Source organism: Gekko japonicus, unplaced genomic scaffold (genome assembly GCF_001447785.1).
Source record: "Gekko japonicus isolate JY-2015 unplaced genomic scaffold, Gekko_japonicus_V1.1 scaffold1602, whole genome shotgun sequence".
Classification (NCBI taxonomy): Eukaryota; Metazoa; Chordata; class Lepidosauria; order Squamata; family Gekkonidae; genus Gekko; species Gekko japonicus.
In genome coordinates, this window is record NW_015172053.1 from 257,573 (window position 1) to 273,988 (window position 16,416).

Sequence of the window (16,416 nt, forward strand, 5' to 3'; positions counted from 1 at the left end):
TGCATATGCCACACCCCCTGGCATCACCGGACGTTTGTCTGAAGGCAACACCCACCACTCAGGCTCCACTGGGCTGTTTTGGATTGCTAGCTATTTGGGGGGGGGAGAGGAATGTACAGATCTGTCCTCGCAGAGGAGGGAGAGCTTGTACCTGAATAAAACTTAGTCTTAAAGGTGCCACTGGACTGTCTTAGACCGGGGGGGCCGGGGGGAGCTCTACAACTTACCTGGCTGCTTCTTGCTCTGACTGAGGGCTGCTGGGAGCAGGGGGCGGGACTTGTTGCATGTGCCCGCCCCCTGGGCTCTTTACTGCCGGAGCTCTGCTCCTGCAGGAAATGACCCCTGAACATTCCAAATATGATGGGCTGATTACACTTATCAGTCATGGTGTAGCCTGCATGTGAGCACATGTTGGCTTGGCATGTGTTTCTTGTTGCAGTTTCTGGAATACTGTACCTCATAGTAGCAACAACATCTTTGTACTACTTGTTGTGGCTGCTTGGGCAGCAGAAAATTACAAGAGATTCTGCTCATACTTTTTATACTTTCCAGCAGTCATAGTATAGTACAATAGGATCTCATACTGATACCATTCTGTTCCCTCTCTACCTGTCAGCAGTACAATCACACATGAATTTGTCTGAATCTAATATAATGGTAGCTTCAAATATGTAGCTGCTGTATCAGAATCTGTGCGTTTTGGTATACTTCTGTGTGTATAAAAGTGCTTTTGGATATAGGGGTTAGGGAATACAAGCATATAGGCATACAAGCAAAAAACGTATTTGTCAACACTTCAGTCTCTTAGTACCAGACCTTTTTAAACTGGAGACATTGAGAACTGACCCTGGGGCCATTTGTGTCCAAAGTAGATGCTCTACCACTCAGGCATAGCCCCCACTTATCCCAGTGATGGTGTTATTCAGGGAAATTAATCATATGCATATTAGATCTGCATCAAAATAATGAGCCTGTCCAGTTCTTTGTTTAACGCTGATGGATACATAGAATGTATCAGTACAATAAACACAGTAGAGATTTTTAAAAAAACAAATTGCATTTATTTGGTCATAGCCTTCTGAAGACTGTCACCTCTGGTTTCCCTCTCTTTTTAAAGTACTTCAAATTCATGCTACTTTTGTCATTATGTAATGAACTTTTCAGTATAAAAGAACAGATTCGGCAACCCAGCATAATTTTTTATATCTTTATGCAGTTCTGCTTGCATTTTCCATATCCTCCAATTCTAATTTGGATAGCACTTGTCTTGGCAACAGCCTCAGGACTGGGGCTGTTATGTCAATGGAATCACTCTAGTTATGCATCACTGTGGCTGAGAGCATAACCTCAACAGACTGTGTCATATACAAGGCCATTTTGCATTTCACAAGGACTCTGTCACACATAGCAAACTGTACACTGAAAAGCAAACAGCATTTCATGAGAAGCCTAACAAGAGCACGGTCCAGAGATATACATCCTTAAACCAAGATGTCCACAAATCGCAAGACTAACACAGGATGAGGAGGAGTGAAAGCATATTTTGGCAATTTGTACAGTACTTTAAGAGAATTCACCCTGAAAAGATCCATGTTAGACTGTTAATTGACAGGGCACCCTTGTAAGCTGACAATACCATGAATGTCTGACATTTTATTGACTAAGTGAGGTTTCTCATTGATTTTAACATCCTTCAGGCAGCCAAGGAACACATCCTGAACAGGAAGCCATGGGGTTTTCAAATTAACTGTAAAGACAAAGAGGAAACACGGCTAAATAAAGAATACATGAGCAATGCAGTAAACAGCGTAGAAAGCAAACATCTGACTCAGAAATAGTCTTCAATATCTCCTTTCTTTTGAAGGCAGCAGGAAAAAATATTTTAAATTCCTATGTATGTTTTCTTCCTTGTAAAACATAAAATAGTATTTAAAAACTCCTTTGAATGTAGTCCAGATTTCAGAAAAGCCTATTCCTCTACCATTAAAATTAGGAGCCCCTTTTTCTTGACTTCAATGGACCTAGAAGGGTATAACTCTGCTTATGATTGCACCGTAGGCTGGGCAGTTTCAGAATGACAATACAAAGTTTTTTAGATGAATTTCTTCTCTCCTTCAGTATGCTGTGTCTCCCATACACAATATACATGCTTCCTGCATTCTCCAATAGCAGTTAACGACATCACAGACTCCACTTGCTCAACACAATGCTCTATGGCCAAGGGGGAGCAGTGGATTGCAGGCAAAACAGTGAGCTGCGCAATGAGGAGCTGGCTGGTTAAGCGTCCTCTTGTTGTATCCAGAACAAATGTAATTACTATAGGACTGCTATCACGTCTCATACTTCATGCATTTGCATTTTATGATGTTAGCTCTTAGAAGCACTGTGGGAAGCACTGTGTTAGGCTGACTTTGGAGTAAGTTTGTGAGTGTCCTCTAAGATCTTACTGATGCTTACTACTTTCACTGATACTTACTAATTTTAATTTTTTTCTATGACACTTAAGCAAATATAAAAAGTAGATACCAGGAACAAAGTCATCATCAGTTCCCATAGTTGGTGATTAGCTGGACTAGCCACTGTGCACACTGCATGTGAGAAAGAAAATCCTGCCTTTTCCACAACAGATGAGATACTCTCAGTTTTCCTTTGGCAATGAGTTCTCCCTGATAAATGTAATAGTTCATCCAGGATGTGCATGTGCAAAACAAAAGTTGCAATAATGAAAGATTAATTAACAGTCCTACCTGGAACTCTCCCAAAATACAGTGGTTGAGCTGGTCTGGTAGAAAGTATAGCTGATGGTCCACTTGTGTAGTTACTCTTGGTATCTACACTTAGATGCACAATGTTCTGCTTCTGAGTTACTGTAAAGAATACAACAAATCAGTCAGCATCTTTGTTCCACCCACAAATTTCACCAATTTCATCTCTCCTTAGCTAACCCCCTTCTACATTAGGCAAATTTAGTGATCATATCATGTATCTGGATTTAAGGCCAAACAAACTACAGCTGCCATGCAAGATTAGATCAGTGCAGAACCCTTCCCTTGCCCATCCATTTTCCCTGATGTTCCCATGGTTTAACCATGACTGGGTTCTAGACCTACGCTTACCTTGCAGATATGACCCAGGAGCCTTGTGGGGCGGGGGGGGGGGAGCTGGGGGAGAAGTTTCAGGACAAAAGAGGCTTAAGGAAAGGGATATACATTTATTGCTCCTTTTCTAATTCAAGGCATCCTCCTTAAATGCACTTTGTAATGACGAAGGAACCATTAGTGTAACATGACATGCAGATGAAGTGTAACATGTAGCTGTAGCCCATATATGTGAGGGAATTTTTGTTGACACCTATTCTTACAGAAATGTAATTTGTAATGCTGGTTTATGCGTCTTATTCCAATGATAAAAGCATACCAGATAAAGCCTTTAAAACACAGAAACCAAAGCCAACGCGTCAAATCCAGTCAAAAATTATTTAATAAATCATTTTATGTAGTGGTGTCTGTGTGTGTATGTCTGTAAAGTGCCGTGAAGTCACAGCTGACATATGGCAACCCCAGCAAGGGGGCTTTCAAGGTAAATGAGAAGCAGAGTTGCTTTGCAATTGCCTTTCTCTGCCGAGTCTTCCTTTCTGGTCTCCCTTTCAATACTGATCCTACTTAACTTCCGAGATCCGATGAAATCGGGCTATACCATGCTGCCTTCCATTCCTTCATGCAGGCCACCAAGCATTTATTCCAAAGCAATCTTGCTGAAGTCCCAGTGAAATGTATTTATTAATTTATATTTCATCTTGGAACCCAAAACAGTATCCATCAGATTCCCAGGAAACTTCCTTTCCAAACACTGATCAGACACAGCCTTACTTAGTTTCAACAAGATATCACATGCCTTCCAACAATATCCCAGGACCACTTCAGGATTATTCCAATATGGTTTTTAGACTGAGATCATAATACATTTGCAATCAAGAGTTCATGACAACAGGAAGAAAGCTAAAACAAGCCTTACATACAAATTATGCATTTAAGAATGTTGATTAAAATGCATAAACTATTGTTTGTTTTTAAAAAGGCAAAAGACATAAATTTTGGGACCACAAAAATGTTTCTATTCTGTTTCTAAAGAACTGCTCAATGAATGTGCGGTACCTGCTACAGTGTGCCATTTTCCATCACACAGAGGCTGCTGAGGTGTGACGGACGTTGAGAATTCTCCAGCACCATTATTTCCAGAGGCAATGAGCTGTGAAAAAGTCATCTTTTGAATTACCAGTAACAAAAGATAAAACAAGAGCACAGACACACCAATATGCTACTATAAAGATTAATTTTACCAATGCTTTTATTTATTAAGATTTGTTATTTGCTTTTCAGCATAACCCTCTTAAAGAAATGTATAAATAAAATAGTAAAACAATGGGTTTGGTCCAGTAATCCATCAGCGTAAGGTGCTGACAGATGCAATTCTTGTCGCCCCCCCCTAACAGTCCCTTCCAAGAAAGTTGATTCCCAAGGATCTACTTGGATTAGCAGGAATATGATTCAAGGGAGTGCACTAAACAAGGGAAAGGGCAAAAAATCACCCCTATTTCCATCTGCAGAATAATTAATTAATAATTATTGTATGGCACTGTGTATTGTATAGCCAGGAAATCCAAAGATTGTCCTTTAGAGGCGAGCTAGACCTATTTTGAGAGGCTGAGGGAGTGCTGAGAACCGTGACTGACCCAAGGTCACCCAGCTGGCTTCATGTGGAGGAGTGGGGAATCAAACCTGTTTCTCCAGTTTAGAGTCTGCCACTCTTAACCACTATACCACACTGACTCTATCACTGGCAAAACTGTGGTGGAAGAAGAAAAGGAGAGGGCGTGCAAGTGGTAGGTGTAAGCCCCTCACCCTGTGCACTATGGTCCTGATCTAAATTGGCTCCCATATACCTGGCAATCTAAGTTTTACCTGGGAACTCCCATTATGGGTCTCCTTGACAGGACCTAAGAAGAATGCATTGTATCATCAGGCCCTCAGTAATTCAAGATCTCTCCCTGTCCCTTGCTACCCCTCCCCAGTGAATCTTGGCACTATAGATCAGGAGAAAATACAGTGAAAGCCAAACTTACTGTGCCTCGTTCCATGTAAACAGTTAAGAAGTTTCTTTGTTTATTGCCAGTGTGGATTAAAATACCAGTCAAGCTTCTTGGACGAATGTTAAATACGACTGTATATTCCAAACCCATTGCAAAAGAGTTTTCTGAGATTACAACAATAATTGGAAACAGTATATTAGAAAGGATACAAAAAATATGAATCAAGTTTTATGTGCTCAGCTTGATACTGGGGTTCTTTGCTTATGAGTGTCAATAAAATGGGTCAGCACTACATATGCAGAGCTCCCCCCATCCATTAGAATGACTGTGTAATCCTGTGCATAGTGAGAGAACTCAGGTGAAAAAATTGGAACTAACAACTCCTCCAATACTCACCAATGACAATATGTCCCCCTTCATTGAAGAAAGAGACTCCATTTTCCAATGTGTTATCCAAACATGGCAGAACACCCTTGTTCTGATGATGAATATCCATGAGTTTTCCTCCCGCATTGAAGTTTCTCAAGCAACCCACAAAACTCTTTTTGGGTATATTCTGAAAATATAGATTCAGCCTATATTATGATAAACTGAATAACATGTGGAACAAATTTAGACCAACAAAGGTTTATTCAAGGTGTGAGCTTTCATGTGCATACACTTCATGCAAAATAACATAAGAGTGGACTGGTAAATGTATCCAATAATGTTTAGTCAAAATTATTCTTCTTGCCACAAATAAATTGGCAGATATCTTAGTCAGATGTGTGGATCTAATAGCCTAATCTGTGGATATTTAAATCTGTGCATCTGGGCCACTCTGACATAAACCAGTAGTTACCCAAACTCTGGAGAACCCCAGGTTTGCAGAAGAATCTGAAACTGTTAAAAAAATTACAGGGGGGTGGGTTAAATGTCCCTTCAAAAAAGGACTGTTTGCGAATGTGCAGCCAATGCTGCTACCTACTCTTCCATTGGCAGGCCCAGTGGGAGGTAGCTGGGAGCCACAGCAGGCCCGGAAGCCTAGGCAATGGGGGGGGGGGATGGCCAAGAGCTACACTGGGCCCAGCAGCATTAGAAATGGTGTAGGGGGAGCCACAGTGGGCCAGTGGAGGAGGCCACAAGCTATGCCAGACTTACCAACAGCAGTTTCAATACTATGGGGGGTGGCCAGGAGCTGTGCTATGCCCAGCGGTGGTGATGGTTAGGGGTGCAGGAGCTGCTACAAGCCTGGCAGCAGTGAGGGGGAAAAGGAAAACTAAGAGGGCTAAAATATCCCTCCGTGAGTATCGTGGAGTATCTTGTAATGGATGAATTAAAGATGTAAGAAATTCCACCTCTCAAAAGATTAAGGAAAGGACATGACTAAGGAAACCAAAACACAGATTAAAGGGGGAACAGAACACAGGAGCAAAGACAGCTGTAGAAAAGGCAGAAGCAGAGATCTAAGCCCAGGTAGAGTGCTTTACTGGTCCCATCTCTTAACATTTTAAGGGTTAATGTTATGTTAAACATAGTTAAACAATTTAACAGTAAGAAATGCTGAGGCTGACTATGTAAATGTTTACAAATGCCAGTCTGGGACAGCCTTGCACAAGTGAGACATGCAGGGTATCTTTTCCCCGATTAAATAAATAAAAGGGAAACGGTACTCTTAGTTCTCATTTTGATGCCAATCAAATTACACTACATTCTTGCAGGTTCCTGAACAAGATGACACAGAATCCAAACTAGGATCCACATGTATAAAGGTCTATCTACAAGTATCAGTGCGAGCTAATATGGAAGATGACATGCTTGTCATATATTAGCTTTTGCTTATTTAAATACAGCTGACTTAAGCCTCGGGGTTAATGTGGGATGACGAGTCAAATACATACACATTCTTTGAAGAGCCCAATCATCAAAAAAAATCAGCTCTTTACCTTCAGTCTCAATGAAGGAACCCCTCCTAAATAGATGGGTAACTCATTACTGGCAGAGTAATTACGTGGAATGTTTCCTTCTTGAGCCCTTAAGCCATCAATGACAAGACGCGCTCTCTTTTCAGCAATGCCGAATGCCACCTTTTTGGGAGACAGATATAATGTTGAATAAATATATGGCAGAAACTAATCAGTACAGAACTGTCTTTAACCAATACATACTACTTTTTTCATTCAAACTGAAAACAGCAAACACCATTTAATAAGGAATAACTAAACTAGATGCTTTTTTCAACTATTTCAATGTTTAGCAATCCTGGAGCATTTTACTTCTTTAGGAATACATTGGTCTCTTTAAAATTTCTCATATAATACTTATCTTCACAAACCTTTTAACAGAGGGACAGTGGCTAGCATCCCCCCCCTGCCATGGCACTTGCAGCTTCGCCAATAGAGGGAGTAGTTTGCTGCCAGAGTTGAAGATGGAAAATGAGGCAAAAAGGAACTCAAGCTTCACTCCTTTAGAGAGATACCCCACAGACTGGTAAGAGTGGCCATCTCAGGAACTCTGGCTGTAATACTTTTACTGAAGCAGCTATTGGACTCACATTATGCCACTGTCCATCATTGTATTTGGCTTTGCTTTTGATTTTTATCTTCCTCCCATCTTCACCAGCAACTGAAAGGATATAACGTCCTTTTGAAAGGTAAAGAGCCACATAACTGTTCTGTAGTGTGTCCCCCATGAAGAAGATCAAGCCTCCAGACAACGATGACCGTACCTCAATTGCAAAATGAGACCTTGAACGTAAAGGGAAAAAAGGCATTGGAGAGGATGAAACTGAAATGCAGAAGCAGCTCTCCATACACTATTATTCATTTTCATTATACCAGTGCAAACGATGGACAATAGTCTCTTTTAGATTCCCCAAACCTTGTGAGACAGGAAATCATTTGCCCAAGGCTATCCAGTGAACTTCAAGGCTGAGCAGAAATTTGAACCTGAGATAGAGAAACCCAGGACTGGGCCTTCTGGAAATGGCAAGACAAATGCCATATTGCTTTTTGTTTTCTTATTAATGATAATAGTAATAAATAATACATTTATTATTACATGGCATAAAAAGCTCAATACTGAAATACCCACAACATTTCAGATTCTGCAGAGAGAGGGGGGGGGGAGAGAGAGAGAGAGCAAAATGAAAATTAATCCAAGTACCTGTCTCTCGGTGATATTTTGGAAGTTGTAAACAACAAATGAGTGCCAGGAGTATTGCCAAAGTGATATGCTCCAGTGACAAAATTTAACGGAGCACCTGAGGGACAGTTGTCACTGTTTTGCTTTTTATTTGCATCTGTCAAGTAGACAGTGGGTGTTTTCTTCTGTAAGAACAAGAGAAAATATAAATATTTTGTTTTGGCATCTCTAAGAATAACCTAATATAGTAGGATTTTGTTTGGGGTGGAGGTTATATGCTTCCTTAAGATTATCTTGTGATCTTACTCAGCCTGTTTGAAAATCTAGATCGAATGAAAACTAATAAGGACTGAATTTCAGTTAATGAGTTTAGATTCAGGGATTACACCTGAAATCAACTAATCAGTTAAGTCAGAATTTTGGCTTTTAGATCAAGATGCTAATCTTTGTTATTAATGAATGAACTTTCATTCTAAGCACGAGAAAGTTTTGTAGCAGAACATGAACTCCTTATGATGGTCCCAGCTGATGCATGCTTCTCCACGATATTTTATCAACTTCAAGCTCTCCGTTATCTATTCACATTTTAACAAATGGACAATTTTTGTACCAAGCCTCATAATTTTGCATCCAGTATAAAAGAGTTGAATAAAGTCAGTATGGGCATATTTGCCTAACTAGATAACATAAAAGAAATTAGGGTTTCTCAGTTGCATAGATTGAGGAATACTTTCCTGACCTTAAAAACCTTCAAATGGTAGGCATCTGTTAATTCTTTCAGCAGCATCAGCTGTGGTGGCTTCTTTATCATACAGGATCCTAAGGACACATCATTCTTCTGAGTATAATTCGTTAGATTTTGAACCCGAGGTCTGCGTCCTGTTCTGGAATAGTGAGAAGAAATAAATTATGTGATAGTACACTGCTTCCTAAGAGTCAAACTGGCTAAGGGAAACAGCCATCAAGCTACATGTGATGTGGGAGTCCTGTGACTGGGCATCTGTTTCAGATGCGTAATTTGGCCCTTAAAAAGTAGCTGCAGAGGGGTTCCAAATGTGGATCAGGACCATGGTGCTAGGAAAAAGAAACATTCAGCACAATATGGCAATCCCCCCCCCCCATTAGAGCTTAAAACAGCCTGGGGGCAGCAGTTTTGATTGGAGAGATGTGGGGAGAAGAGTTCCTCAGAAGCACTTTTGGCTGCCCCGTGACTGCTTTTTAGACCAATTACTAATGCAGGATTCCATCATGTTGGGTTCTAAATTAAAGTATAATTACTCAGAAAAGAACTTCTGTCAATGACAGGGGCTTGGTTCCACATGATTTCCAGTTCTGATTTGAGGGTATACTAGGGTCTGTACAAAACAGGAAAGAAGGAAATCAGAGCGCACAAGGGAAGGGGAAGGGCGAGGAAGGAGTTGCAAGAACCCAATGCTTGTTCTTGTAATGCCAAAACCCGCCAGTCTGTTCAACTGATATTGCCAGTTTGCCAGTTTTGAAACTTTAAGATTATTGCCCATATTGTGAATGCTAAACCATGGATACAGCTGCATCCAAAAACCTCTTCTGAGAATGAATGTACTTTGCATTTGAAATATAGTGCTAATAAAAATGCCAGCTACCACCTTGGCCCTAGGTGTCTACAGAATACTTTTGATAGGTTAAGAGGGGGTGCTTCCATGCTTGGCTAAATGTCAATTTATATCAACTGTCCCCTTTTTAAAAACTACTTCTAATTTTTTTTTTTGCAAGCCTACCACCTGTTCCTCACATGAGGAGTGTGTTTTTTTTTCTTGCAAAGGACTGCCTGTTTCAAGGCTGTAATCCTGAAGCTGATTCACAAGTTGTTTCACCACTCTCTCTGTGTTAGAAAATGGCAAATACTTTTGCTAAATTACATTTGTTCATTCAATTTTTATTTTGCCTTTCCTTCAAGGACCTCAGGGCAGCATGTATTATTTTCTCTCTCCAATTTCATCCTTACTACAACCCTATGAGATACATAAGGCTGAGAGAGACTCACTGGGTCAACGTCACTCTACTTTATAGTAAAGCAGGGATTAGGACTAGGATGTTCTCAGGCTTTCACTTGAACAGCTATACCACTTGGGTCACAATGTGCTACGAGTCTACATCAATGCTGCATCAGTGGTTACTTTAAAAGGCTGCCCATATGAACCTGCCTGCCTGTTGAGAGCACCTTCAGAGGCCCTGCTCTCTGTTCATACCTTTTAAGGCTTGGATCCAGACAAACATTTCCACTAATGGAAGGGAAGGAGCAATTTCTGCTGATTCCCCCTTCCCATTGTAGACCACCTCATGTCATTCCTCAGGGTCTATTATTCCCCAGGAACACTATTTTCTGATGATTAATGAGCTGCAATGGGGCGGGGGGAGGAAACTTCCATTCCAGGGATCCAACCCACTGTGAGGTGATTGTTTTATGGTTCTTTCCATGGATTGTATTGTTCTTTTTTATGTGTTTTCACTGAATAGCAAGCTGTCTCAGGAACTGAAATAAGGTTAAGAGTGTGAGGTATCAAATAATAATAACAGAAAGATTTCAGATGATCTTATACCAGTATAGCCACATATTGTGGGAGGGCCAATGAACTGGTGCACCATGCGCAAGCCAGTAATCCACAGGAAAGACTAGGGCGCTTTCACACATGCTAAATAATGCAGTTTCAATATTACTGCTGGCGAAGCAAGTTAACACAGCTGAAAAAAACACTTCCAACACAGTCTAGCCCAGAACATGGCCTCCTACCCTGATACAGCCATTCTGGACTCCTGAATCTACACTTGGTAATATTTAGACTCCTATAATGCACGCCGCACTGATGTCTCCCCTTGAACTCAACATGAAGGCTCTCACCCTCCTGGCTTTGCACAAACTATGCAAAACTGGATTATTCAGGAGGGCTTTTTTACACAGGTAATAGGGCTGTACTGTAAATAAACGGTTCAGAAAGTTGCTTTGGTAAAGGGGGAGAGTCTGCAAATTATACCATTATGTATAGTACGTGCTATCTGTTGCTCTAAGTATGATCCTCCTATGTAATTTCTGCATTGTTTAATGTGTCATGTTAATAATTATGCTTTATTTCAGCTCTGTTGCAAATTTCTGTTTGGTTTCAGATTTCTGCAGTCCAAAAATCGTGTTGTTCATTGGATGTCCTATCCTGTTGATTGTACTGATTTACGCTGTAGAAAATTTTTTAGAGTCCAGCAAATGTTTATTTAAGGTATGAGCTTTCATGTGCATGCGCACTTTTTCAAATTTACACTGTGTAATCTGTCTTGAGTCTTGGTGAGAAAGGCAGACTATAAATGCCTAAATAAATGGCCATCCTACATGTTAACTTTCTAGTTCCACTTTCAGGCATGCAGACATTCCTTTACTGATGTATCCTCATACATCATCATCTGTGCCATTTTCATTCTATTTTGTTCATTATAAGCATACGGGTTTCATGAAGAACAGAAATGTTTAGAAATGTCTCATGACCAATCCTATGTAACCAGTCTCCATATGGAAACCCACATAGTGAATTATATATACCTTTGTATGAAGACGTTGGAAATGCAACCTTCAAAATTATTCCCACCCATTTGTATTGGTCGACTTGAAGTTCTCCTTGCAAAAGTTCCCTCTATTGTTGATTCGGGCACATCATCAACAAGCAACCTTAGTCTTGAACAAAAAAAACAAGAGCCAGAGTTAAATTTTCAGAGCAAAACTATCTACCCATGTAAACGATTGTATGTTGGTTACATTTCACTTATTCATCAATTAATTCATCAATTTACTTCAGTGGAGTCTTTTTCGATACTGGTCTATGATTAATTCAGGGTATAGCTACAAGGCGGACATGTATGTCTCATGCTCTTAGTTTTGCATAGCAGTGCAAAACTAGAAGCATGAAAAACAGTGCCTAGGTAAAACAGAGCAATGTGGCATATAGGATTTGAATGCTAGCAGTGCTCCTTTGCTTTTAAAAGTTGCGCCACCCAAGAAAAGTGCAGCATGTTCTGTGGAGAGCCAAAGGATCCATTAGGCAGTGTTCCCTTCCATGTAGCGGTATGAATGAATCCAAACGTGTAAAACAATGAACAGCAGTATAGATATGATCTTAGATCCTCCGCCTCATAGGAGGATTTGGCAGTGATTCACAGCTTGTTTTATAAGGGAGGGTTCTTTCAATTGTGCATGATTTTTTACTAAACCAACAGTGAAACCCTAGGCAGAGATACGCCCTCCAGTTGACTTAGAAGGGTGTATCTCCAGTTAGCACTGTTAGAAAAAAGATTCCACTGGGAGAAGGATCTGGGAATAACACTGCCCAATAATGTGTGAGATGTGAACCGCTGGTCATTTTTCTTAAGGGGGTTACTAGATCATTGGTGTGGAAGTTGTTATTAGTCACCAAAATTGTTATTTTATGACACTGGAAAATGGCAATAAATGAATCACTGATGCAGCAGAGGAGACAAAAAGCTGTGAGGTATGTATGCAGTATGGCCGATTTTTTTTTTTGCTTAATATGAACTTAAAATTAGATAAAAGATAAAATATGACTTGTTATTATTACCCTGAAGTTTAAAGAATGTTTAAAATAAGATTTCTTAGACTCTTTAAGAAGTCATAGTAGACGATGTTTAAGTTGGAGCGGAAGTTTGAAAGATGATGAACATGTTCAATGAATTCATATGAATATTTAGCTATATAAGCTTGTAATCTTGTTAAAGCAGTTTGTATGACACCCACTCTTGGGTTTTTAGAGGTTCCTTTACTTTATCCTATAGTATGTAGTCCCTTTTCCCTTTTTTCATGTAGTGTTTACTTTTAGAAAATGCAATTAAAAAATCCCCTTCAGCCCCCCCCCCAAAAAAAATTAGAAAAAAAGACATGATCACTGTTGTATACTAAGCTTGGACGCGTGCAAGGCCAAGCCCACGCGCAGTCAGGCGAAGAGCCCTAGCTTCGCTCTAAGGAACAATAGACCAAATGGATCCTAGCCCGCACCTATCAGAGAGCTAGGATCCAAGGTAGGATCTATGGAACTCTTGGCCACTGTAAATATCCTATCACTGGTGAAGGGTGTGTGCTTGGGTGTGGTTTGACTCCTAAATATAAGTCGGCCTGCGAGCTGGCATTCTCTCTCTTGTTCTACATCTCTAAATAAAGTATGAGCTGAAATCACTTCACTGTGCATCAGGCTCAGTACTTTTCAATCACCAAAAGAAACTGATATATATTTTAGAAATTCCTAATAATGCAGAAAATAGAAAATTTCATATCATCTCAGGTTTTACCATACAAATGGGTTTCAAGCAGCTGATTCTCATTTTGGTTGTCATGGGACAAGGTTATCACATGCCAAGTTATCTCCCACCAGCTGGGTTTTCACGTGATAAGACATGGTTTCTGACAGCCAATCAGTGATAGAAATTTCAACCACTAATGTTACTATGAAATTATGATGATTATCACATGAGAACCTAAATTCTGATAGGTTCCCTCCTCCAAACCAATTACAAATAAATAGTGGGCACAACCTTCACAATCACTGCATCATTTCTGCATTTATTAGATTTTCCAGCTGAGAGTATAGAACTCTGTCATATTGCCTGAGAACTGAACAGAATGCTTCTGTTGCATATCAACGCAAAGAAACTGGAAAGAGGGAAAATAGTTTCCATGTCATCAATATGCCAAGAGAGCTATCTCTGTGCACTGCCCGATCTAGCAATTTCAGTCCAATACACACTTAGTTTGTAGTAAGTGCAACTGAACTCAGTTTTGAGTAAACTAGCATTGCACTGTATTGCATGTCTGCTTACAGAGCCTCATGTGTGCAGGGTCTTCCTTCATTCATCTGTGTGAGGGAAATACTTGCACACACAATATGAAATGCCACTGAAGTCTCACAGAAGAGTGTGAAATGCACTCTGTTAAATGTAGTGCTCTTGATAATAGTCTACAATGAGATGCAGAAAAGTATGCTATTGTTTTATCACTAATATGTCTGCAACGATCAAGAATGGACGTATGAAGAGCATTCTGAAAGGCTGTCTCGCAAAGCAGTCTTTCATATACCCTGTTTGCACAAATCCCAATGAAGTTTATAAAAACCCACAGCATCCATTTACTAATATTGGACTTACATGTCGCCTTGTTTCATCACTGTTACATAATGCATTGAACCAGCTCCATATTTCTTGCTAGACTGGTGTTCTTCATCAGCTAACCTTACAATTACGGAGCCATTCCTCAGAAGAACAGAAAGCATATCAGGCTAAAAAAAATTACACACAAAATTGTTTCATTTTTGAGCTCATAAATATTTCAAGTTTGGCAGCAAACTAATATGATTATGTTTGAAAAATACATATTTCATACCCGTAGATTGTAATTTAATAATGTTCCGTCCAGCGCCAATGTGTAAAATCCAAATCCAACTTGGAAATCATTTGGAAATGGGAAACCATCATCACTCAGATCAAGTATTCCATGCTTGAAAAAAGTTCCAGTCCTCACAAGCTAAAAATGCAGATGGTTAATGAAATTAGGATTTCACTAGTGAGATTCATACCTACTTTCCCCATTTCTGCTATAATATATGAAGTGAGTTTAACAGATCTCACGTGGGGTTTTTTTGGTGACTTTTTTAAATGAATTAACAACTTATCTGAGATTGAATTATCTTAATTGCTGCAAGTCAATATATCCAGCAGGAACATGTATCTAGAAGGTAACTAATCTAAATCCAACCTGAACACACCCTGTTTGTTAACCCTAGAAGTTTAACTAATCTGAATGACATTTTCTTGGACTCTCAGATCCAAGAGGACAAAGCATGTTCCAGCCATTTGCATGGCCATAGTACAATGTCTGTTGCTGCTCCCTGCTTTTGGTTTTCATGCTATCTTTAAATTTCCATTCCCAGGCATAGCAAGGGATAAGGGATCGGCTGTGACGGGAGAGCAAATCAGCAGATATGTGCCTTACGGTTACACCATCCAAAGTAAAAGTAAAGGTTTCCCTTGCTCGAAAGCCAGTTGAATCTGACTCTAGGGGGCAGTGCTCATTCCTGTTTCCAAGACGAAGTGCCAGTGCTGTCCGAAGACTTCTCTATGGTCATGTGGCCAGCATGACTAAATGCAGAGGCTCATGGAACACCAAAGCAGTACCTATTTATCTACTTTCAATTTCTTTCTTTCAAACTGCTAGGTTGGCAGGAGCTGGGGCCAGTGATGGGAGCTCACTCCGTCATGCGGCACTTGGGTCTTGAACTGCCGAACTACCGACCTTCCGGTCTTCAGTTCAGCATCTTAACCTCTGAGCCATCCAAACAAATCAGTTAACTCATGTTCAGCCATACAGCATCATTCCTCACTGGCATTTCTGGCATTTCTGTCCAGCTGTGCACATCCCTAGTATCCAGTATTTAAAGGTGTTATGGTGTGCAAATTACCTTCCAATCATCGGCACCTGCCCTGTGTAGTGTGGACAGCAGGTGTACTCTTAGGAGCTCTCCAGGCCCTGGAGCATGCAAAAGAGGTTCTCCAATTCATCATGCATCCACGAAATGGAGGTGTTGATATATTAAAGCTGTTTCCAGAAATTAAAAAAATTTGCAAGTTTTGACTATTTTTAAATTATTTGTACTTCTTTTTATTAAATAATTTTTGAAATCCAACTTTTGTATATTGTGATATTCAGGGGTCTTTTCATAGAAAAAGAGGTGCATGAGCTCATTAGCATAACTCAGTAGCATATGCCACACCCCCTGACATCACCGGAAGTGTATCAGAAGGCCACACACCCTGACATCACCGGAAGTGTGTCAAAAGGCAACATCCACCACTCAGGCTCCACTGGACTGTTTTAGATTGCTAGCTATTGGGGGAGGGGGACGTGCAGATCTGTCCTCGCAGAGGAGGGACAGCTTGCACCTGAATAAAAACCTGGTCTTAAAGATGCCACTGAACTGCTTTGGATTGGTAGACATGGTGGGTAGACACTTCTGTCTGCAGAGAGGGGTTGGGGAAGGCTGGGGATAGCTGTGGAGGGCCCCGTGTAGTAGCGTGGGCCTGCAAAAAGGGGGTGCGGAAGGCCGGGGAGGGCTTGGGAGGGGCTTGCGCGGTAGCGCGGGCCTGCAGTGAGGGGGGGGGGGGGGCTGGGAAGGGGCCCCCGC

The 16,416-nt window shown here is 40.6% G+C and overlaps 1 protein-coding gene across 1 annotated transcript in view; it reads right to left on the reverse strand.

Annotated features, from left to right (window-relative positions):
* Positions 1–1,080: 1,080 nt before the first annotated feature.
* Positions 1,081–16,416, reverse strand: part of LAMA3 (laminin subunit alpha 3) — a 169,607-nt gene continuing 154,271 nt past the window's right edge. The window contains exons 63-75 of the mRNA XM_015420742.1: positions 15,773–15,830; positions 14,619–14,759; positions 14,384–14,514; positions 11,778–11,909; positions 8,952–9,096; positions 8,234–8,397; positions 7,623–7,815; positions 7,015–7,155; positions 5,486–5,645; positions 5,123–5,253; positions 4,155–4,248; positions 2,748–2,867; positions 1,081–1,747 (exon numbers count right to left, since the gene is read on the reverse strand). Coding sequence (XP_015276228.1) covers positions 1,602–1,747; positions 2,748–2,867; positions 4,155–4,248; positions 5,123–5,253; positions 5,486–5,645; positions 7,015–7,155; positions 7,623–7,815; positions 8,234–8,397; positions 8,952–9,096; positions 11,778–11,909; positions 14,384–14,514; positions 14,619–14,759; positions 15,773–15,830 — 1,756 coding nt within the window. The 3' untranslated portion in view covers positions 1,081–1,601. The remainder of the gene's footprint in view (positions 1,748–2,747; positions 2,868–4,154; positions 4,249–5,122; positions 5,254–5,485; positions 5,646–7,014; positions 7,156–7,622; positions 7,816–8,233; positions 8,398–8,951; positions 9,097–11,777; positions 11,910–14,383; positions 14,515–14,618; positions 14,760–15,772; positions 15,831–16,416) is intronic.